We start from the raw sequence: 25,732 nt of genomic DNA, 5'->3' as shown, positions 1-25,732 counted from the left end.
TGTTCTCACCTGTACTGAGTGGCCAGCACTATCTCACACACCCGGTCACTCCTCCTTTCTTGAAACCCCTTCCCCTCCCTTGCCAGTGCTGGTTTTCCTCCTCCCCAACCCCCAGCCTCCCCTCCCAGCTTCCCCCACCGGATTCCTCCCGATTGTCCCAACTACTGGCACCTGGAGCGTCTCCAAGTAGCAGGATTCTTGGGTGTGGGTCAAAGAATTAGGTGGATTAGAACATTTGGAAGATTGTAGAGACATAAGCTCTAGGAAGAACTTTAAGAAGTGTGAAGGTCCTGATATGAGGAATTCTTAATCGCAGGAAACAAACTGAGGGTTGCTGGAGTGGGGGGTGGGGTGGGAGGGATGGGGTGACTGGGTGAGAGACACTGGGGAGGGTATGTGCTCTGGTAAGCGCTGTGAATTGTGCAAGACTGTTGAATCTCAGATCTGTACCTCTGAAACAAATAATGCAATATATGTTAAAAAAAAAAAAAGAAGAAGAAGAAGAAGGTAGCAGGAGGGGAAGAATGAAACGGGGGAAATCGGAGGGGTAGACGAACCATGAGAGACGATGGACTCTGAAAAACAAACTGAGGGTTCTAGAGGGGAGGGGGGTGGGGGATGGAGGATGGGTTAGCCTGGTAATGGGTATTGAGGAGGGCACATTCTGCATGGGGCACTGGGTGTTATGCACAAACAATGAATCATGGAACACTACATCTAAAACGAATGATGTAATGTATGGGGATTAACATAAGAATAAAAAAAATAAAAAATAAAAAATAAATTAAAAAAAAGAAGTGTGAAGGTGGTAGATGAAGATGTCATTACGTCATTTTTAGGAGACTCGGGGGAGAAAGGGTGCAGAGCAAAAGTGCACTTGTTTAGGTGAATAGCAGGTGATAAAATGAACCCAGGGAGAGTGACTCCAGGGTTAAGCAGAGGGAAAGCCAGAGGTGAATGCAGGCAAGACCCAGGCAGGCATCTGAGGACTTCAATTAACTAGATCAATCTATAACCCAAACTATATCATTCATCGCTCAAAGCCTGAACTACCTAAATTTTTATATGTAAATTATCCAGTTTACTTATTTATATTAATTAACCTCCACTCAGCTTTTTGTGTCAACCGCAAATAATTCCTTAAAATGTTTAGCAGCCTGTATCTGGTTATCTTTCCAGTTGCTATGCAGTCAAACAGATAGGGAGGCTTGTGGAATTTCCTTTCCCTGGAGAATTATAGATGACTATCCATTCTGGATGGACAGGCCCCCCTCTGCCTGGGTAAGAAGGGCTGGCGGAGTGATCCGGGCACATTGCTGCACCCTACTGTACCATGTGGCTGGGGAGGTAGGCGTCAGGAGGAGGTGAGAGAGTGGGGGAAAAGGTAGTAGTGGGGAAAGCCAGCCACAGCCCGAAGCCTGCGTTGTGTTGGGGATGCACACAGCTTCCTTTGTTGGCTAGATCCGGATTAGGCTTGTGCCTGATCCACTGGAGCAGAGCCTGGAAGCCTTCGAGGTGGGCTTGTCCCCAGCCAGAAAGGCGGAAAATCAATTTGGCTGGCAAACGAGAGCCCCCAAGAGCTCAGTGCACGCTCCATAATCCTATCCACTAGCAGCTCAGGAAATAGATGCCTGAGCCCTCACATATTCATGGGGGATGTGAGGCATAAATCAGGCTGTAAGGACTGGGGGCAAAGGGAATGGACTCTCTGGCTGGCTACTAATTAATCAAGCACAGAACACCTAAACCTAGCAACCTGGGAGTGAGCCAGACACACACACCAGCACAGGCTGCGGCTGCTGCTTTTCCTGGTGGTTTTTTGGGGGGTTTTTTTCATTTCAATTAAAATAGATATCGAATGAAATTTTCCCCCTTAGCTGATGCTGCTTATGCATCCCCCTGTTCTTCCTTTAATTAAAAAACATGCTTATTGCAATACTTGCCAGAATCACTTTAACGGTATTTTAATTGTAATGTCTCTGCCTGATTAAAAAAAGAAAATATGAACTAGAAAGTGTGGGCAAAAAGGTTCTCAGGATACAGGAAAAGAGCCACCCACCTCCCCGAAATGGATGCCACATACTAATTCCTTAATTAGCCTGGTACGCCTGTTAAGTGGGCAATGTAGAGGGGGAAAAGACATATCTGAAATAAAATCACAGACTCAGAGCCACAAACAATAGCAGTCAGGAGAAATCATTTTTAGCAGCTCCGTTTTCCCTGGCAGTACAGAGAACTACATCTAACAAAAACCACCATGCTCAGGATTGGCCCATGCAAGGTGCCGAGCCAAGTTTTCATAGCTCTTTGCAAAGGGTCACATAGCCTTTGGGAAAAGAGTAGCAGGCCTGGGTTAATTGGCTTCCAGTCCTGACAATAATATATGGCTCCCTTTATTGTTTTAGGCTAATAGTTCTCAAACTTGAGCGTGCATCTAAATCCCCTGGAGGTCTTAAAACACAGATTGGCAGGCCTTCTGCCCAGAGGAGGTCTGCTATGGGGCCCCAACATTTGCATTTCTCGCAAGATCCCAGGTGATGCTGATGCTGTGATTGGGGACCACACTTTGAGAACCACTACTCTAGTCAATTAAGCGATTGATCTAGGTGTCCATAGTCTTGGGCTGTTTGCTATCATCTAAAATAGGTGGAGAAATACAAGGCTGGGATTGCAGATTAATTCACTTCATCATCCAACCAACATTTGCTGTTATTTCCCAGCCTTTCTGCTAGATGTTGAAGGAAAAAAATGTGAAAAATACAGTCTCTACTACCACAAGGTCAAGGTGAAGTTTAATTGTTCCAGGTGAATAAAAATACCCTGGTTTTAGTGCACTGGCCAACTTGACAGACAATGGAGAAAGAAGATAAAGATTGTGAGTCAGCTTTCGCTTTTTCTATGACACATAAAACTCATTAAATTAACTTTATAAATTGATTAACTCTATATTAATTACAACATTTAAACCTATTTGTGGAAAAGAAACTACATAGAAATATTTAAAGGAACTGAAACACAGATACAAATAAATGCCTTTGTCATTACAGCTACCATTATCAATTGTTACTTAACTAAACCTTGGTTCCTTTTTTTTTTTAAGATTTTATTTATTTGTCAGAGAGAGAGAGAGAGTGCAAGCACAAGCAGGGGGAGCGGGAGAGGGAGAAGCAGGCTCCCCACCAAGCAAGGAGCCCAATGTGGGACTCGATCTCACGACCCTGGGATCATGACCTGAGCCGAAGGCAGTCGCTTAACCGACTGAGCCACCCAGGCATCCGAAGAAATTATTACGTCCTTTTACCAACACAGCTTCTGGCATTTAAGTACACAAGGCCCTCAGCTGTTCCATGGATTTCTAAAAAGTCACTTAAGCCCTCAGAACGAAAGCTCTTTATAAGGAGAAAAGACAAGACCAGGAAAAAAAAACCCACAAACAAACAAAACAAACCAACAAAAAAAACCTACCTTTCTTTAAAGTCTGTACCAGGCAGGTAAAAATCTCCCTTGCTACCAAGTTACTCATTCATTCAAATAATCTTCTCCCTTCTACCAAAGTTCAAATTAGCACTGACCCAATCACATTTTTGAATAGCCCTCCAATTTGATATATTTCTCTAAGCAATTCAAAATGTTCCAAATATAATTGTTCTCTGAATATTATAAACATAAATTGTCTATAGCATGATAACTTCATGAGGTTTCAGGTCACGGTTGTTTCCTCATAGAATTTATTTATTTAAAAAATGAGAATACCTTCTACCTTTTCCTGACCCCCAGGAATATTACAGTACATGAGAAAGTGATGAAATGCTTGGTCTCTGATATATTTTTTATGTATAAGAATCCCGGATACATAAGCATCCCAGAGTTCTAGTCCTGCTTTCAATCTGGATAAACAGGATGTGGAAATCATTAATCAACAAATGAGGTAAAGCGGTAAGGAGAGACCAAACCCTGAAGGACTCCATAAGCCATATTTAGGAGGTTAGGCTTGATCTCAAAGGCTAATGGAAAGCCAGTGAAGGGTTTTAAGTAAGGAAGTTTAAAATATTTATCTTTCATTACTGAAAATATTATAGCTTCTGTGCTAGGAAGGGACTGGTCCCTTTCGGTAGCATTTTTCATGTTACAACATTCAAGTTGTCAAGACATAAAACTGTAAATTGTTTAATATCTATCTATCTGTCTGTCTGCCCATCTATGGAAAGCATGTCCTTTCTCATAGCAATGGCTTATCTTTCATTTAAGGCTAATCAAGTGTGTCTGGGACTGTTCTCTGGAGGTAAATAATGTAAGTCATTGTCTGATTGGGAAAAATAAGGGGTTTCAGAGCCAAGTGTCCCCCACAGTAAAAAGCCTTTGTCTCTGATCTCCTGATACACAAATAGTAAATGAAATTGGTCACTGTCTGGACTAATCCACTAACATTTGAGAATACCAGGAAGGACTGTGATTATAGAGAAATCCACAACTAACATTAATCTGCCTCTTTAGGTCAGAAATTTGTTCATTAGTTCACTCATTCCACAATTACTTGAATACCTACTATGTGCCTGAAGATATAATGGTCCTGCAATATAAACGTGAGCAAACACAGACCTGGTTCTTGCTTCCTTGAGCTTATAGCCTTACACCGCACCTTCTCCAAAGGTAGAAGGAATTAAAAAACACACTCTGATATTAAATATGTAGTCACCAGGAAAAGACTGACACACAGAAACACACAAGGTCAAGGGAGTTAAGGGTGGATTTCAAAAAAAAGTCCAGTTATTTCTCTCTGACGCTGACTTCTTCATCAGGCTTCCACTTCTGCCTACTGCAAAGCCCAGCGCGTTCTGGAGCACCATGCTTGAAAATACGGGGAAGAAATTACATTAACTCCTTTACTGCACTTCCCTTCTACAAAGGGGAGAGAGTAACCGTCATCTGCATTTTTCCACTTTGATTTGAGGTCCGGCACCTTACTGAAAGCTAAAGGAGAATCTGTGGCTGCCTCGAATTTCAGCTCAGGCCCCCAGTTTCCTGACCAAAATGTAATAAGCCCTGTCTGCACCTCCTGATTGCCCCTCCTGACTTGAAGGGTCGCTATGGTTCAGCCAGAAGAGGAGGCAATTCAGTCAATCTTTTTCAGCCAACTTCCATATAAATTATTTTAAATCTATAAATTTATAATTTTATAATTTACAAAATTTATATAATTTATATAACTATATATAAATTTATATAATTTATAATTTTCTAATTTATAAAAATATAAATTTATAAATTATTTTAAACATTTGTAACAAATGTTATCAGCCCCCCAAACTCCCTCATGTTGACCAAGATATTATATCGTTAAGAAAGAAATATTAATGCGGAATATTTCATTTTTAGCAAAGCTCCAGCCTGCCCGCAGATAGATTTCTTTTAAATCCGTGCTGACATCTGTGAAGTTGAAATTATAAGCAGAGGGTAATCTGCCCAGTGACTCACACAGACCTGATGCACAGAGAAACCACAAGTTCTGTCCCAGGGAAGTCCTGCCTCATGGCATTCCCAGATCACGGCACTGCAAAACGTTATCTGAAGCACGCACCTACTGCAACTGAGCCTGACTCCGTACTAACTAGAAGGCACCAAGTGGAGAATCCCTGGGGTTAAAAAGGCTGTGCTGGGTACAGCACTGAGTACTTCACTCCGAACTCCTCAAATCCTTGCCAAGCGTGAAGAAACTCCACAATGAACTCGATAGTGGGTCAAGAGAAGGTGGCTCATCTCAATGGGCCAAGAATATGCATTTGCATGCCCTAGACATCCCAAATATAACAGACTAGAAAGATCTGAGCATCTTCACAACTGGAGACCACAAAAAAATGGGAGAAAATAAGACCATATGCCGAACAGCGCCAGAAAAACACGCTTCCGTGAAGTCAAAATAACAAGGAAAATGGAGACAACCAAATGGATAGACTCTGCTACTGCCATCTCTGTATCTTTCCCTCTCTTGCCATAGCAAGAAAAGCACTTCAATATGTATTCCAAAGATAACAGAAGCAAAAGCAATCCAAGGTCCTTATTACCAAGCTAATTCTTTCAGTAATCCAGTTTGCTTTGTATATGGAAGCAGCCACTATCTGTAAATAAAATTGCAACTTAGGCCTGATATTTCAGCCATCTCTTCTGTTATCCCATCAGTCCAGAAACAAAACAAAACAAAACAAAACCTGTCATTAATTGGGTGCTTACTCTGGACCAGGCCCTGTGCTAAGGGCTTTACAGACATTCCCCCATCTAATAATCCTCAAAACATCCATCTGAGCTGGACAACACATCGTAGACTTGCCCCACAACAGTAAACAATAAAGGTTAGCTATCATCGTTATTGTTGCTGCTGTTAGAACAGGCATGACCCTCATGAGGAGAAATGTGAGGTTTATGGAGGCTATGCAACTTGTCTGAGGTCACAGGGCTAGTAAGAAGCAAGGCCCAGATTCAGACTCAGTTCTCTCTGGCTCAAAAGCCTGCCAAGCATTTAACTGCTTTGGTATACACCAGCAGACCAAGAAATAGAAAATCACATTAAAAGAGACCAGTGCACTATTCAGCAGCCACAGAGACTAGAAACAAGTCTCTGCTCAAGCACTGTAAAGGGATGGCATTGCAAGTAGTAAGAAACTGAAATGTCTTCCTTTTGGAAGCCCAACACCAAGGGAAGAGTGGTTTCCAGAGTTCATCCTCCCCTGATTGGCCCTTTCTTTTTTTTTAAGATTTTATTTATTTATTTATTTATTTATTTATTTGAGAGAGAGCACGAGCATGAGAGAGCACAAACGGGGGTGGGCAGCAGAGGGAGAGGGAGAAGCAGACTCCTCACTCAGCAGGGAGCCCGATGCAGGGCTCGAACCCTGGACCCTGGGATCATGAACTGAGCCAAAGGCAGACGCTTCACTGACTGAGCCACCCAGGCGCCCTATAATTGGCCCCCTTTTTTGATCATTATCTCTAGGCCACTTTATGTCAAACTGCTTGACCACCAGAAGAAAGAGAAATTCATTGCTTCATTCAGAAAATATGAATATTTCTCCAACTGCAGACTGCAAACTCAAGTTCCTTGCCCAGGATGCATAACAGCTCTGACAAGAGGGTAACATCCCTCCTTTGTTATTATGGCTCATCATAATTACTTGGGATAAAATAATAAATTTTAATTCAGCAATGCCTATGGCCGTTGGGCATCTTAACATAAAAGAACGAAAAATATAATTAATTAAATCAAGGCAATATGCCTATTTCCATCCAAGCTCATTGGTATTAATTGATTGGGTTAATTCTCTTTTGTGTTTAACAGTACCCCCTAAAAAATAATCTAAAAAAAAGACAGAAATGGAAGAAAGAAGTAGAGATAGATGGTAAGTAAATGAAAGTTCTGGATATCTTGTTAATTAAGGCAAAATAATAATAAATACAGCTGAAGCTCTTATAGTCACAAAATTAAGATGCCATTTTTTAATAAAGCTCAGGAATCAGGATGTACAGCATCATAAATAATGGTGAAAATTTTGCCTCAAAGACATTTATAACCCTCCTTTCTACTATATAAGTTGTACTAGTAAGAAAAGAACGTCAGTTCTATTTTATAGATGGAAATACAAGTAAGGCACAGAGAATTCAAGACTCTTGGGGGCCATATATAGAAGTATTGCGTTTCCTGATGTAGGGGCCTAGTCTTCTACATATTGGGAGGCTGGCTTCCTTGAATGGAAAAATAATATAGAGGATGCAATATTTTCATAAAGTAGTTCTAAATATAGTTGTCAGGTGATCTAGTTTCACTGTTAAATAGCACAAATCCTTTCAGTCTGTACCATACTTCATTTGGAATGTCACCTTTGGAATACCGTGGGGATGGCTGAGAAAGTGCTCCCACGTTCACACTTTCTATTTCATTTGTTCAAATCTTTTGAAGAAATTATTTTTGGGCTTGAAACTGTTCGTGCTTTATCGTGGCCCATAGATGGTATCAGAAAAAGAAAGAAAATTCCACTCAGCTACTTTTCTGATACCATGAATGGGTATGAAAAAGAGAGACAGTAACAGAGATTCAGAGACTGAATTACTGTTGATGATGATGATGATGAGTCAATCTCATATTTGAATAACTTTTTATTATCTCTTAAGAACTTTCATGCATATTATAGACAAGAGAAAACATTAAAGGTTTAGAGCTATGCTAGCAACCAGATTTTTGAGAGTTGGAGTCCTTTACCAGTTTCAAATGCCTTTTAGAAACAGAAAAATAACCTACCAATGGATTTTATATTTCTCACAACTCATAACTGCATACATTTATATATAGGTATATGTATATATGTATGTAAATATATATGTACATTTGTGTGTATATGTATGTGCATATACACATGTGTGTTTACCTGTGTACCTATACATACATATATATCTATATATGTGAGAACAACGAAGGACAGTAAAAATTAGGAAAAGTAATAATTAGGGGCACCTGGATGGCTCAGTCGTTAAGCATCTGCCTTCGGCTCAGGACATGATCCCAGGATCCTGGGATCCAGCCCCGCATTGGGCTCCCTGCTCCGTGGGAAGCCTGCTTCTCCCTCTCCCACTCCCCCTGCTTGTGTTTCCTCTCTCTCTGTGTCTCTCTCTGTCAAATAAATAAATAAAATCTTTTAAAAAAAAAAGAAAGAAAGAAAAGTAATAATTAAGAAAGCAAGAGTTTAAAAATTACGCTTCTTAAATTTCATCCAGGATCTGAACTCTGCACCATTTTACTTGTCCATCAACCATCAATACATGGTTTTATTCAACCATCAACACATATTTGGTGTCCTAGATACTGAAGAGATGGTAGCAAATAAATTGCTGAGGTCGTTTGCCTTTTTGAGCTTTTTCTAGCAGAGGAAGCAGACTGTAAACAAACAAGGAAATTTAGAATATGTTCTGTGGTGATAAATGTTATGAAGAAAGGTAAAGCAAAATAAATAAGAAGTGGTTCCAATTTCAGAAAAGATGACCAGCAAGGCCTCTCTGATAAGTTGACATTTTCTCAAAGAGCAAACAAAATAAGTGAGCCATGAATAGCTGGAGGAAGAATATTCTAGGCAAAGGACATTATGTGCAAAGCCTGAGGTAGGTGTACACCTGGTATAATTTTAGAAGAGCTGGAAAAGAGTGAGTGAATGAGGAAGATGGATCAATGAAGAGATCAGAGGTTTGATAATGGTAAGGTTAGTTGGGAAGCCACTGGGAGGTGTTAGAGGAAAGAAATATAAGATCTGACATGTTTTTAAAGGATGTGTACAATAAACTATTGGGGGTTTATTCTTAGCATATGGCATAAAAGGCAGATACCAATGACTTAAACACATGAAGTAACTTCAGAGGTAGGCAATCCAAGTTTCCATGCTACTAAGGCAACTCCAAAGTCATCAGGGTCCTGGGTTTCTCCCATTTTTCTGCTTCGCCATTCTTAATGAGCCATTTCATTGTCCAAGATGGCAGCTGAAAATGGAGCTATCACATTTACATTCCAAGAAGCAAAGAAGAGGAAGAAGGAAGGACAAATAGGGCATGCCTCCTATTGGGTCCACTCTACTTTAGGACATTTCCCAGATGTCCTGTACCACACTTCCCCTTATATCTCATTGACCAGCTCTTAGCCACAAGGCTATGTCTAACCGCAAAGAAGGCCAGGAAATATAGCATTTTAGCTGGATACACTGCTGCCCCAAATAAAAATTGGGGGTCTTCTACTAAGGAAGACAAAGAATCAGGAACACAAGAACCAATTACAAGGCCATGTGAAATGGTCCCAGCAAAAATTATGTTGGTTAGGACTAGGTTGGTACCAATGGAGGTGTTGATATATGAGACACATGTCAAAGGTCTGGACAAGATTCAGTGATGGATTGATCATGGAATGTGAGAAAAAGAAAGAAGTCCAGGATGATTCCAGTGTTTTTGGCCTGAGCCACTGAACATTTACAGTTCCAATAAGCAAGATGGGGAAGTTCCTTAAATTTAGATTCTCTGTGTACATATTGGGAGGCTGACTTCCTTGAATGGAAAAATAATATAGAGGATGCAATATTTTCATAAAGTAGTTCTAAATATAGTTGTCAGGTGATCTAGTTTCACTGTTAAATAGCACAAATCCTTTCAGTCTGTACCATACTTCATTTGGAATGTCACCTTTGGAATACCGTGGGGATGGCTGAGAAAGTGCTCCCACGTTCACACTTTCTATTTCATTTGTTCAAATCTTTTGAAGAAATTATTTTTGGGCTTGAAACTGTTCGTGCTTTATCGTGGCCCATAGATGGTATCAGAAAAAGAAAGAAAATTCCACTCAGCTACTTTTCTGATACCATGAATGGTATCAGATGATACCATTTTTCATTCAATGAAAAACTTGTCTCATTCATAAATAATAGGCTCTTCACCTCCTATCCACTACCCAATTCTAATCTTACATCCTCTATACCCTGAGTCCTTCAGACCAGATTCTGCCTAACTGCTTGCAACACATATTTTAGAATTAGAAATTTTACTTTTTTTATATTTGCTCCCTAATTAGTTTGCAAATACGTATATTTGCAACACATATTTTATATATGTTGCAATATTTTTATATTGCAACACATATTTTAGAATTAGAAATTTTACTTTTTTTATATTTGCTCCCTAATTAGTTTCTTTAGTGATATGCACATTATTGACATTAAGCATTATTCTTCACTTTTTCTCATATGTCACACGAGTTCCTAGGCCACTTACGAAGTATCCATAAGTCATTAACTGAATCAAATTTGACCTGTGCCCCTTCCCTGTTTTCATTCTTTCTAGAAGCTATGACCCATACATGTATGACAAAAAACTCAGTTTCATTCCAGGCAACCCTGCTTCTTGCCAACAACTCCTGTACCTATATGTATAGAAACTGGTATCTACTACTTAGCCTCACCTTCCTACCAATGGCCCTACTCTCCAAGAGAAAGACAGGATCCTTCAGATAACTCCCTCTCCCTCTCCACAGGATGAGGGTTTGCTCTTCCAAACCTAGCTCACTTACTTCAAATAATTTGAGACTGAAATGCATTGCCTGGACTGGGAATATTAATAAAAACCACTTTTGAAAGGTGACAGGTTGGGGCAAGTATTTGCATTATTTTGATCTTGAAATCTCCAAGAGTGAGAAGCCATGTGTATATTCCACATGTCCTTGCCTTTCTCTTAGCCTTTGCTCTCTCTCTGATGCCTCGTCCCCATCTTTAGTCTCTGGCCCTATCAGCACCTTTCCTTGATTGAACCTGGAACTAATGGGATATCCAGAGACTCAGCTGAGCAAGACTTTTAGCTGGAAAAGTTCTCCCAAATGATACCAAATCATTTTGGTATCAAAATGATACCCAAATGATGCCTTATTTGCAAAATATGTGTTGCAAATAAGGCAAAGACCCTGAGAGCCTAAAGGTCATCCCATCCCCCAGCAGCATTTGACTCCTGGTTAAAGGTCTACAAAGAGCATCTTTAAGTTGAAATTTTAAGTCTGTAATTTTCCTGTGTCATTGCTAGTCCTTGGGTAGTTGATGTCCATCAAAAGTCAGTATTCCCCAAAGCCACTGACCTTTCTCTCTCTCTCTCTCTCTCTCTCTCTCTCTCACACACACACACACACACACACACACACAAAGACAGGTCAAGAGCCCAAGCTGACAGACCATTTTTCTTAAAGGGTACTAATTAACTGATTTGTCTGAAAACTTCTTCCTTGCTACCAGGGGGTGAAAAAAAAACTTCTAAAATATAGAACGTAAGACGCCTCATCAGAAAAACCTGATGCCATCCATAAGAGACAGGTATCAATGTTACATCGATTTATCCCTTTCAAAATATTTATTTTCCCTTATGTAGCCATGCTCTTACTTCAACAAGAGCAAATGCCCCAGTAAGTGTTAAATATATTTTTAATGAAGAGTAATGTTTTAGTGCAGAGTTTTATAGCTACCCATAACTAATCACATTTCCAAAGCCATTTTCCTTTGCCGGTGAAGACCGACACTTTGATCACCATTCCTTATTATCAGCCACTGAAGTAGGCAGTGATTTTTATTCTCATTTAGCAGATAAGGAAACAAATGGTCAGAGAGGTGGACTAAGGACTCAGTCATTTGGTGACGTGGAGGAGGAGTTGAAATTTGCATTCTCGGTCTAGTCCAACCTCCCACACCCTAGAGCTATGTGGCCGGCTGTGCAATAAGGAAGCCTGTTTATATGACTTTCCATGGGACCAGGAAGTCAAAACCACAACAGGGTAAAAGCAGGAAGACATCGTTTTCTTGGCAGGGAATTTCAAAGGCAACAGCGTCAACCGGTTTCTGAGCATTTTGCTACATTGTGGGGGCTGCCCTGGACAAGCATGACTACAAAGTGCGTGAATAAAGAGGCATATTCTTTGACAACACTGTTAACCTTCTTGTATTTGAAAAAAATAAAATAATTAAGCTCTGTGCTTACAAGAAGCAAAAGACAGGGCCTTCATTTTGAACCCTCCGACCACTTCTTCCTTTTATAGTGAAATTTCAATTTGTTCCCAGAGTTATCAGTCAAGTGCTGGAACTTATCCAAAAAGCTCCCCTCCCTCCTGCTCCCCCAAAGTGATAGAATTATATAGAGTAATGCCACCACCAAACTACACAGACCTTTAATGTGCAGTAAGCTGAGGATGCTTGTGTTGGTATCAAGCAGCAGCGACTGGCCATTCTCTACCGTGACGTTGTCGCCATCTTGTGGCACTCTCTCAGGAAACCAGCTGTGAGCCCTCGACCACCTCTGGCAGAACTGAAAGGAAAAGTTGCCCTGGAAAACAGTTTTAATGTTTTGTTTTGTTTTAAAGCAGGATAGTATGGAGGGGATCAATCTAAATGGAAACGTCTTAAACTAAAATTAATTTACATATAATGTCAAATGTCTCAATAAAATTAGTCATCCTCTCTTCCTCATACCACTAATTCAAAAAGGGAAAAATACAGAAGGGGCAAAGTTACACTTCAAATGTCTGTGTCGGCCACTGGAATTCTCCAACAATGTCCCGTTGCTAATGTTTTCTTACCTTCTTTTTTTTTTTTTCCAGGACAGGCCCCCTTCTACCTAACAGACGGGGTCGATTCCATTTTTTATTTTTACAGACATGTATTGAGTCTTGAACAAAAAGTCATAAATAGCCTGGAATAGAGAGAATTAAAATGTTCTGCTTGATGGGTGGCATTTTGCTTTATGTAATTGGTATCATTTTTCACTGGCTCTACTGCCAAATGTCCCTGTTTTATAGGAACATTCCTCTTTCCAAGTGTTCTGATCCATCCTCCCACTCTACCTTTTTCTTTTTTCTTTTTTTTTTTTTTTATTGTTGCCTTTCCCTCTGAGCTTGGTGCATCAGTGCTGAAAACGAAATGCATGGGTGAAAGGCCCACTGACTTCAAATGGTAGCCCAGAACCTTTGAGTGAGGGGCAGAGACAGAGGCTGAGAGGAGTCGGGATGAGGAAGCACCCCCTCCCCACCCAGCCTCCAGTCTCCCTCCCAGAACTGTTAGCTTTCCTTTTTTAATTAATGGTCAGACTGAAGTCACAAATTTTTGAAAGAGGAATGTGAATACCACAGAAAGCAGTATTCAGCTCATGCAAGAGGCCAAAAACATGTCTAAATGTCTTGTGCAGTTATGGGACTATAATTATGATAAGTATAATAAAATCAGAATCGAGAAGGTGTTTCCCTCAAGGTAGTGCATACAACATGTGTCTGCCTCTTTCCACATGCTTCTTCTTCCTGCCCAGATTCCAACCAAATGTGAAGCCTGAGTTCCTATAAAAGAACTGCCTAGAAGGTCCTCTCGTGAAGTGTTAAAGGCAGATGGGAGAAGATCATTAACAAGGGAAGGCATGTTTATAATACCAATAACTACACCTACACAGAGAAGAGTACCCTAGAGTATTTCTGAGAGACAAAATGGAAAAATGTGTAGCGAGAAGAGCCAGTAGATTTTCCAGGAGAGTGTACTGACCCCCTAGCTCAATAGTCTTGAGTTGTCTACCCAACCCAATCACCAACAAGCCTTTGGCATAAGGAAAAGCAGGATCTTTTCATTCTCTCCACCTACAAACGAGAAAAAAGCCAGTGACTCCTCTCAATTTAAGAGATGGAAAAGCAGAAGGCATATTGATCAGCAGCACCAGCACCATGAAAAGAAGGGCTGGTACATGAGCATCTTTGCGAGTTGTATGAACCATATCCCCACGATGACCATCCATAGACTCAAAAAGTCAGAGATAAGTTTAGCTCTCTACTGATTTCACACTGAAGCTAGGCAAAGGGAGGTGAAATTTCACAAAGTGGTCCTTAACAGGCTATACATTATATGTTCTTAAAATCTCTTAATTCACTCCCATAAAATCCATAAAGAGGAAAGGGGGGTGAATAGGAGGAAACTGGAATGGAATTAAGTGGTGAGAAGGTGGAAGATGCTGAACCGGATGAAGAAGGTAAAGTCAACAGCAGAGAAGGTGAACCACAGGACTTTCAAAAAAGCCTAAGGAGTGCCTGGGTGGCTCAGATGGTTGAGCGTCTGCCTTCGGCTTGGGTCATGATCTCCAGGTCCTGGGATCGAGCCCCACATCGGGCTCCCTGCTCAGCAGGGAGTCTGCTTCTCCCTTTTCTTCTGCCTCTCCCCACTGCTCCTGCTCTCTCTCTCTTGCTCTGTATCTCTCTGTCTCAAATAATAAATAAATAAATAAATTCTAAAAAAAAGCCTGAGTCCCTAGAAGGTCAGAAATGGAAAGATTCTAGAGAAATCCTGTCCCTCCATTTTAAAGGAAGTCTCTCAGCTTAGAGCTGTGTAAGGTGCAGAGTCCCTCAGCACCACCATGACAAAATCAGGCTCAGGAGGTGGGGCCCAGGGAACTGTCATGTTCATGATCCATCAGATAACACTTCCGCATCAAAGTTTGAGCATGAACTCAAGGCAAGGGCTAGAGGGGAAGGAGATTATCCCAAAAAGGAACCCAGACGTTTCCTCCAAACCAGCCTCTGAAGCTCAGGGTCTTAAGGAAGGCCAGCAAGCCCGGTGAGATGGGTGTGGATGAGTTAGTTGTAAGGAGTTTGAAGGATTCAGCAGCACAGCTCTTCCTGAGACATGAACCTGGTGATTACATCCATACCCCAACTACAGAACAACAAAAAAAACCAAAGCTCAACCAAAGCTCATGACCCTTACAGTGGAAAGATCTGGAACAATTAGACATTAATTAGGTATGTGAGAGGGTCAAAAGAAGGCCATTCCATGGTACCTTCCATTAACTGAGAACATCTTAACACTTAACAATTAGCACTGATACCTGTTATCTAGAGCTGTCTTCCATGTGTTATAACATCTTGGCCCAGCCTGGCCACCTTCAAAAATTGCTACACTCAGCCCCCACCTGGCAAGTGGAAAGGTTAAATATTGTTATCTCCTCCTCACTGTTGAGGAAACAAAGGCTCAAAGAGTTTGGAGGACGTACCAGAGGCCACCGTGGTGACGACAGATGGGACCCATGCAGAGCAAGCTCCCAACTCAGATTTTTTCACTTATCTTGGCCTCTGCTGGAATGCTCTTCCTTGAAATATCTGCTGGCTCCCTCTCCTACTTCATTCAGGTCTCTGAGCAAATAATAGCTCCTACCCTATCTCCTTAAAATAGCACTTCCAATCACTCCCTGTCCCCAATACTGCTTTATTCTGGTGTAAGATCTTTAATTCTGTATGTTTTTATCATCTATTGAGCTTACCCAAACAAAAGCCAGGACTTTGTTTTGGTTGTTGCTAAATCCCCATCCCCCTAAAAAGTATCTGACACATAGCAGGTGCTCAATGAAAATCGATGAAATAATGTCCTAAGTGAATCATCCAACTGCTAATCCCATACACGCATTTGCAGATGTTGCACACATACACACACACACAAACAGCCATGCATGTGAGTGCAACCACCTTCCTGATACAGTAGGTGAACAAATAGGTGGAAACCCAGAATACTTACAAATCTGCAGCCCACGGGTTTGATCCATTGGGTTTGGTCCACATGCTTTCACATTGCTTTCTGCATTTTCAAGCTCTATTTAACTTAAACCAAATGACGGTGAGTGTATCTAAATTAAGACCCTAGACTCAGATTCTGTCTCCCTGTGAAATCTTTTATTTTCTTTCACCTTCAGTTTCTCTATTCAGTGTGGTAGATTTCAAATGAATATAAATGTTAAGCATTAAATTTCAGGGGACCTAAGCTTCCTTTGTGCCCAAATTTCTCCTTAGCATAATAATGATATCTTGAGATGTGTACATTTTTATGGATAGTTCATGCTTCAGTGCAAAACAATGGCTAAGGGGCCCCTGGGTGGCTCAGTCATTAAGCATCTGCCTTTGGCTCAGGTCATGATCCGGGGTCCTGGGATCCAGCCCGGCATCGGGCTCCCTGCTCCGCAGGAAGCCTGCTTCTCCCTCTCCCACTCCCCCTACTTGTATTCCCTCTCTCGCTGTATCTCTCAAATAAATAAATAAAATCTTTAAAAAAAAAAAAAAACAATGGTTAAATACTGAAAGTTCTAAAAAATTAATGCGCCTCAACTACCCAGCAGCCACCTGGGGAAGTGAAAGAGAAACGTATCGCCATAATTGCAAGGTGTCAGTGAGCCTGTAGTTACAAACACAAGATCTTGGCTCTTGACTTTTTCATACAACACACTGGTAGGTAGCGTCATTCCTTGCGTCAGCGGTAGTCCTGCGACTAGCAGGGCAACACTCCAGGAAACTGTGGGAGTGGCTCACTTTCCAACATCTTTATCTTCTGATCCCCAGCACTTTGATCCAATTAAGCAAAAAAGAATGCTAAGAGGATTTTTTAAAAAGATTTTATTTATTTATGTATTTATTTATTTATGTATTTATTTATTTATTTATTCATTCATTCATTTGAGAGAGAGAGCGAGCACAAGGTTGGGAGAGGAGCAGAGGGGGAGGAATAGATGAGAAGGAGCAGAGGGGTAAGAGCAAAGGGGAAGGAGAAGAGGGGGGAGAGGAAAGGGGAAGGAGAAGAGGGGGAAGAGCAGAGGGGAGGGAGAGGGAAAGGGAGAGAATCCCAAGCCCCATGAGCGGAGCGCAGAGCCCTAAGAGGGGCTCCCTGGATCTCAAGACACTGAGATCATGGGCTGACCCTAAACCAAGAGTCAGACACTTAACCCAATGATCTACCCAGGCGCCCCTACTAAGGGTATTTTAAAAGACATCTTGTCAATATACCAGAAAGCCTCTCAGTTGATACCAACATGATGTATTTGGTGAAAGCCATGTTCCGTGTCACCACCCCAGCTGGTCAATGCAGGTTTCATTTCTACTGAATATAAGCTCTTTCCCCTATACTCCCCAAGGTGCTCAGGCTTTAGCTTTAGTTTTCTTCTTTGAGATAAACAAATGACTCATTCCCATCCCTAAAACCATTTCTTCACAGGCCTATGGGGGCAGGGGTGGAAATAGAGATTTAAGAACTATCCAGAACATGCCCTCATCTTTACCTCAATACATACAACCCCAAATAAACCTATACCACATATATATATATATATACACACACACACATATGAGCAAAAACTTTCTGCCTCAGCGAGGAAGCTTATGCAATTTGTTTTCTTCTTACAGCATGTCAGCACTTCTCTGAACTTCAGGGAATGTGCAGTGTCTGCAAATCTTACATGTCACCTTAAATGTACTTGCAACACCACCAGAGTCATCTTGAAAGAAGTCATTGATCAGCAAGTTGGAACACCAAGCACAGCAGAGACCTATTTGTGAGCGTATGTGTCAAGCTGGGCTGGTGGAGGAGGCAGAGTGGGGGCCTCTCTCCAGTCACAGTGTCTCCTGGATGACAAAGACAAGGAAGAACGGTCTTGACACCTCACCAGAATGCCTTCTTGAGCATGCAGGCTCAGGAAACAGGAAAAGACAGGTCCCTGTGACCAACATTCTCTCTACCCCTGACCCTCATTTTCTCCAAAGGTTTTGTCATCATGGAAACACTGTATACTTGTTTATAGTCCATCAACCTCCAATAAAATATATGCTTCATGAGAGCTTCTTGAATTTCTGCTGTACCCCCAGTTCCAACAATGCCTGGCATGTAGTAGGCATCCCCAAAATAGGTTTGAATGAATGGTCAGCTCTTATTTGGGCTCCTAATCACTATGCCACCACTTAATAACTAAAATAATTAGATATGAAGCTGCAAATTTTTTTCAATGCTCTTTCACAAAGAAATGTTTTTCTAAGTTTTATGAAAACAAATGTATTTATATTTTCTCTTGTGACGTCCTCTTTATGCATAGGACACCCTTTTTTCATTCTGACATAAACATCACTTATATAGTCTTCTTGATTTGTAGAGTTTTATATCTGTATGTTAATCCTCAATGAATTTAGAATTTATGTTGGTGAGAAGTTTCCCATTTTTCTTTGTTTTTTTCCCCAAATAGTTAGCTGTCTTTGCATCATTTATTAAATAACATTTGCTCTCCCAACTAATAGTCTTGGTTATTTTAATAATAGTATTATAATGTTGGGTGACATTAAACTTGTGAGCCAATTAAAATCCCAAACCTTTTATGTTTGAACTAATATAAAGGCATCTATTCCAGGTGCATGTGACCTCATCCTTGTTCTTAAGGTGCTCATATTAACATTGAGAAAAAGATAAATAGCCAGATAATTAATATAAAGTATAATAACTAAAGGGATAACCAAGATGCTATGGGGGTTCAGCAGATTAGCTGACTGACCATGGTTGGGACTACCTTAGAGGTGGAACTCAGTTTACTAGTCACCTTTTCTTTTCTTTTTTTAATCTGGACACTGCAGATAAATTAAGACAGGCTGAGATTATTTCAGCTGATTATGAAACAAAAAATGCTTATTTTAGAAAAGTCAACTATCTACAAATCTAGGATTACGAATAGAGCCCCTGACCTATAATCTAATAACTCCTTAGGGAACAAAAAGGAAATTAAATTAGTTTGGCATAATTTGTTCTTACTGAGCTCATGCTGGCTCTAAGTGATCACTTTCTTTTCTTGGTGCTTATAAACCCTTCATGATTATGAGATAACATGAGAAAGCCCTTCCACACCGTCCAGCACATTGACTCCTCAAAGAAATGGCAACAATACCTTTTGCCAGAGACGTGTGCTCACTTCAAATTTCCCCATCGTCCCTGTTAGAAAACAAGGCAATTTACTAGCTTACCTCTGGGTTCTATACACATCCTAAACTCCCATTATTTCACAACAAATATTGATATTAACTGAATCCTTCTTACATGTAAGTTATTTTCACACTTTTGAGCTTCAGGGGACTATTAACAGTCTGCAAACAGGACAAATTTACAGAGCCTCTCTTTATCTTCTCTTCCATGTGAATCTTCAGATCTCCTCTAACAATGACTCTTCTGAATTATAAACTGGGAGATCATTCCACTTGCCAGAGAAAGTAATAATGACAATGATAGCTACAGATCCTTCCATTCCTCTTCTATCCCAGGCACTGTGCTAGACATTTTCCTTACAGTATCACTACTTCCTCACAACTGAAAAACACACGTATTACCCTCTCTACCTTAAATTGAAAATTTTTTAAATTTTAAAAATTAATAATAATGGCTACATATTTCTGCATGCACTTAACAAGTATAATCCCGCTTCCTAATCCCAGTCTCTTTTCAGTCTTCCTGGAATGAAAAAGCAGGTGGACCTCTGGATTCAACAAATATTTATGGAGCACCTGTTACCTGCCAGACACTGGTCTAGGCACAAAACAAAACAAATCCCTGACCTCATGGAGCTTATATTTTAGTGAGATAAATTTAAATATATAAAACAAATAATGTGAGGGGCGCCTGGCTGGCTCAGTCCGTTAAACGTCTGCCTTTGGCTCAGGTTATGCTCTCAGGTTCCTGGGATCGAGCCCAAAGGCAGGCTCCCTGCTCAGGGGGACTCTGCTCCTCCCTCACCCTCTGCTCCTGCCCCCCTGCCCCCCGCCAGGTCATGCTCTCCCTCTCTCTCATTCTCTCTCTCTCTCTGTGTCAAATAAATAAAATCTTTAAAAAACTAAATAATAAATAAAAATAAAACAAATAATGTGCCCTGAAAGAAAAAAATAAATAAAAGCAGGGTGAAGAGTATCAGAAGTGCCAGGGTGGAAGGAGCTATTTTATATCTAGCGATCAGGGACTGCACCTCTGATAAAGGACTGGAGCCCAAGGAGTGGAGTATGAACCAGAGGCTATCTGGGAAAGAGCTTAAGGAAGGAGCATGCGTGGAGTGCCACGGGGTCAGCAAGGAGGGCAGGCCGGGCGGAGGTCTGAAGGAAGACTGCACAGCTCCATAACCTTCCTGCTGATGCAGTGGGATGTTGGTTTTCCTTTAAGCCACGGCATAAAGGCCTCAAGGTCTTTGTATGCCATAGAGAAAAGAATCATGTAAAATATTCAGTAGTACGTAACAAGGTCAGCAAACTACAGCTTACATCCGCTCCACCCACTGTTTGGATAAATAAATTTTTATTGGAACATGGCTTTGACCATTCATTTGCATATGGTTTACAAGCTGCTTTTAGTTTGTGACAGAGACGATATGGCTCACAAAACCTAACATATTTACGATCTGGGTCTTTATAGAAAAAGTGTGCGGACTCCTGGAACGTTCCAATTCATACTACCAGGTTAGCAATAAGGACTGATATTGCCCAAGTACCTCTACAACGCTCAGTACAGTACATCTGTTTACTCCAGCAATATTTAAATATGTTCAAGATGAAACCTTCTATAATTAAAAATAAATAAATATAATACAGCTACTTAAGAGTGTGGGGGCTGGCAAACCAAAAAATCTTAGTGAAGGATATACATCAAAATACTGGAAACTGGTTCAGTTCTCCTTATCTTCCAAGAAGCAATAATCCATGTCTCTGAAGGCTACATCAATGCAAATAAAAGCGGGGGCAAGTGTGTATGTGTGTGCGTGCGTGCGCCACACACACACCAATGCACACATACACTCATAGAGCCAAGTCAGAAGATTGACAGATACATGCTTGCCTTTTCCACGGAGCTGACACACTGCCATTTAACCAGCGAGCACCGAGCATGTGTTTCTGTTCCCAGTCACTAGTAAGAGACAAGGTTAACATTTTAAGTGATGGACTACAGCACGTTATTTCCCCATGCAATGGACCCATGACTACACCGCCTTTGAAAACACTTAATTTCAGTGATTGAATACACAGAAGTACACTTTCCCTGCTATGAGCCTTTGATGGCTCCTCCATTTCATACACCAGGGGAACCTTTGTCCCCTCCTTCTCTCTTTTTTCCTCCCCTTTATACCTGAAGGGAAACAAAAATGAGTATGTGGTGGCAGAGGGAAAAGAAGGAAGCCAGAGAAGGAAAACCATTTATAAGCATCAGTGTATTTTACAATAGAAGTATTCACAGCCATCTGCTCTAATTACTTTTAATGTTTGGGCTACCATCTTCATACTGTAGAAATAATGATCTCCTTAAGGGCAAAAAGAAAAAAAAAATTTTTTTTTTACAGAAACAAACAAAAGTTGATTACATTTAGCTCCCAGGCTAAAGAAGCATCAAGCTACTTTGTAGTGAGCAATCAATTAGGAAAGTGGGTAGGTCTCTGATTAACACCAACAAATTGGGTTCCCTTTGTGGTTACTCCCACTCTCTCCTTTTCCCACCTCTCTGGAAGAGCCGTGCCCACAGCTCAGAGAGGGCAAGGAGCTGATAGGCACATTTCAGGTCTGAGGTTATTTCACACCGGTTCCTTACATTTGGATCAGAGCCAGAAAAGGCCGGGTCTTCTGCCAGACATGCCCTGCCTATGAGAAAGACTGAATATGGAGATGAATATTCTACTAAAAGTTCAGATCATCTCATGGAGTGAGCTCCTGGGAGGCCACCCCGCACCTGCACTCCTCATGGGAAGCTAGAACTAACGGCCTCATGAACGTCTCCAGGAATAGAAATTACCCAGACGAGGCCCATTCCTTGGTAGTCCAGGACAGCCCAGGACTAGGTGAAATAGGTAGAGGCTGGGAAGACTTGAATAGATCACCGCAACACCAGCAGGACCTTGAATTTCACAAAGGCAATGGCTAGAGACCTTCTCAAATCCCCGAATTCAAGCATACTACCTGTATTAAAGAAGAATCCTGAGGTGGCGCCCCGGAATTCCTACACCCTGTGTATGAGCACAGCATAATCTCCTCCCCTTTAGTAGGAACAGAGCTGGTGAATATAATGGGATAGCACTCCCATGATTAGATTTTGGCAATGGTGAAGGAATTCTGCAGGAGCAATGAAGTTCAAAAATCAGTTGACTTTCACTTAAGCAAAGGGAGATGGGATTCACCTATTCAGGAGAGCCCTTAAAAGAAAGATCACCCCACTGGCCTTGAAGGAGTGAACTGCCATATCACAAAGAGGACCATGCGACCAAGAACCAAGAGCAGCCCCTAGGACCTGAAAATGGTCCCCGGCTAACAGCCAACAAGAAAACGAGGACCTCAGTCCTACAGCTGAAAGGAACGGACTTCTGCCAACAACCTGAATGAGCTTGCAAGAAGACCCTGAGCTCCAGATGAGAAGGTAGCAACGATGACTCCTTAATCATTTCAGCCTTGTGAGACCTGGAGCAGAGAACCCAGCCACTCTGTGCCCAGACTTCCAACTTCCAACCTAGAGAAACTGAAATAATAAGTAGGCATCACTCTAAGTCACTGAGATTGTGGTTACTTGTTATGCAGCAATAGGAAGTGAATATGGCACCATGATGGCCTTCTCTGGAGAGTCATTTTCATTCATTTACAGTTGGGTTTCCCCGCCTTCACTGAACTTACCTCTCAAAAGGGTGGATAACAACACACCAAGCCGATGGCCAGGTTGTTCTTTCAGTGACCCCTCACACACACACACACACACACACACACAGAAGACATGAAATATAATTTTTTTAAATTTATGATGCCAAGAAGTTTAAATTAAGACCTGATAGAGACCTTCCATTTGTTCAGGAAGAGCTAAGACTACTGAAGATAAAGAGCAAATGCCACAGGACTGCTGTCCTCACAACCTCTCTGTCTTGAAGCTGAAAAAATGCAAAGCCTTCCCAATCCTGAACACAGCCAAAATGTGTTTCCTTTAAGAGATACCAAGAATATTTAAAAGTCCCTATTCTGATTCTACTTCTGAGAATAGTATTTGAATATAATTGGCTTTAATAGCACTACTCTTTGGCTTGCATTGCTTCCTTAGGAAAGAAGATCTGACTGACTTTTTTATTCCCTCACAAGAAAAAAAAAACAGAAAAAAGACAATGCTTTGCATGGGAAAACAAGCTCAGAAACCAGAGAAATCCACCCTGTACCTGGTATCTTCACCTGTCTTGACTAAATAACTTTTCCCTCATTCTTTAAGCTTCAGAGTAGAGATTAATAGACTTTTTTGGAAGGACAAAGGGAATGTTAATTTAGGTTTTTAGCTCTCCTGATATCAAAAGAACATTATGTTTTATCTTTGAGCATTCATGCATGTATCACCTGGTATTTAATGATGCAAAAGGTATTCACTTTAAAGCTAATACCACAAAATTATCAGTCCTACCTAAGGAAGGAGAAAGATGAAATGATGTGTTTCAGAGCTGGGATGAAATCTCAAGTATCTAGAATTTGTGGAACTTGCCCAGGCACTGCAGTGCTGATGCCTTTTTTATATATACAGATTATGCCGATTAAAATCATCACCATCATCTTCGAGAATGTTCGCTGGGCGCTCACTAAGGGCCAGGCATTGGGGTACCTACCCCTGTACCCATGAATGCATAATTGAATTTCTAAGCTCTTAGAGCCCGGTGTCAAGTGCATTGTTCCCTTTACTCCAAACACATCCGCCACACATTGTCCCCTTTCTGCCAAACTCTGCTTATTGGTTCCAGATGCAATGAATCATCTACTGACTTGAGTGACATTAGAGGTAAACACCAAGGTAAAATGTAGAGATAATTGAATAACACCAACTACCAGTAACAGCAGTCCAGGCAAAGGAGGAAATAGACCCAGAGATTTCAGATAGGGCAGTCTGATGGAAACCCTCCACTCTCAGGATCAAAACCACATGCCATTTTGACATGATGGAAAAATATCTGTGTTTTATTTTTCCAAAATTTCATATGCCAGCTATCAGTATGGGCAGTGGCAAGCAGGTGGTGACATAATCTAAATGTCCCTGTGATTAAAAATAAAACATCTAAAAATCAACTGCCATCTATTTAGTATATCAAAGCAGTGTGCTTTAAGCTATCTTTAAAATACATATATAATTTATTTTTTTGACCGCTGATAAATAAGATTAATGAAATGTATGCATTTTCCTTTCTAGCAAACTCTTCTTCAGAGAAAAACCTCATAAAGCAAAAATGTTTCAAAGCCTTTTCAAAAATTCATAAAGCTCAATATAATTTCCAGGTAGAAAAAAAATGCACTTTAATCATTTGCTTTACAGTCACCTGGAATTCATTGTATACAATGCACATAATGTAGAAACATGGGCTTATAACATATACACTTAAGTTTATATAAACATTTGAGAAAAGGTCCTTATATATATATATATATATATATATACATATATATATATATATATCTTTAAAGGCAGAAAATTCAGAACCCTTGGCAAATACCAAACAATCCACAGACATAGTCATCACCTAAGAAGCTCCTCAAAGTTTAGAAGTTTGAAAGCCACGAAGACCCCTATGAAATGAGCCAGAAAGCAACAGTAATCAACTATACAGGGATTCAAGACCAGACTAATTCAATAAGCAATATAGAGAGGGATTGGAGGCCATGATACCTCTGCCTTTCTGCAGAATTCTCTCAGCTTTGGAGCATTAGCCCCTTGCTGGAAATCAATCCCTTAACTTGCTGAGGATTAATTATTCGTGTGGCCTCTGTTTTGCCTTAAGAAAATAGAAATTTCTCCTTTCCCCATTTTCCCAATCAGAAAAAAAAATGAGGCTCTCCATAAGTCCCTCTATTACCTCAGAGTTGCTGAAAGCTTAGATATCTGTTCCAATGCAGTGATCTCCCCTTGTCTGTGGGGGATACATCTTAAGACCTCCACATGTGCCTGACACTGCAGGCAGAGCAGTGAACCTTACAGATACTGTGCATTTTCCTATACATACATACCTTCACAACGTTAAGTTTGGCAATGATTTCTTGGATATGACACCAAGAGCACAGCAACAACAACAAAAATAAAGTGGACTTCACCAAATTAAAAACTTTTGTGTATCAAACGACACTAATAGAGTTAAAAAGCAACCCATGAAATGGAAGAAAATACTTGCAAATCATATATCTGATAAGGGATTAATATCCAAAATATATAAAGAACTCCTACAACTCAGTGACAAAAACCAAACAACCCTATTTAAAATGGGCAAAGGACATTTCCCCAAAGAAGATATATGAATAACTAATAAGTGTATGAAAAGATGTACAAGATCACTAACCATTAGAAAAATGTAAATCAAAACCATAATGATACCACTTCACATCCATTAGGATGGCTGT

The 25,732-nt window shown here is 40.7% G+C and overlaps 1 protein-coding gene across 1 annotated transcript in view; it reads right to left on the bottom strand.

Annotated features, from left to right (window-relative positions):
* Positions 1-25,732, bottom strand: part of PKHD1 (PKHD1 ciliary IPT domain containing fibrocystin/polyductin) — a 451,815-nt gene that overhangs the window by 303,726 nt on the left and 122,357 nt on the right. The window contains exon 35 of the mRNA XM_021691934.1: positions 12,714-12,870. Within this exon, the coding sequence (XP_021547609.1) occupies positions 12,714-12,870 (157 nt within the window). The remainder of the gene's footprint in view (positions 1-12,713; positions 12,871-25,732) is intronic.

This window comes from Neomonachus schauinslandi, chromosome 8 (genome assembly GCF_002201575.2).
Source record: "Neomonachus schauinslandi chromosome 8, ASM220157v2, whole genome shotgun sequence".
NCBI classification, from domain to species: Eukaryota; Metazoa; Chordata; class Mammalia; order Carnivora; family Phocidae; genus Neomonachus; species Neomonachus schauinslandi.
This window is presented reverse-complemented; position numbering and strand designations above follow the sequence as displayed.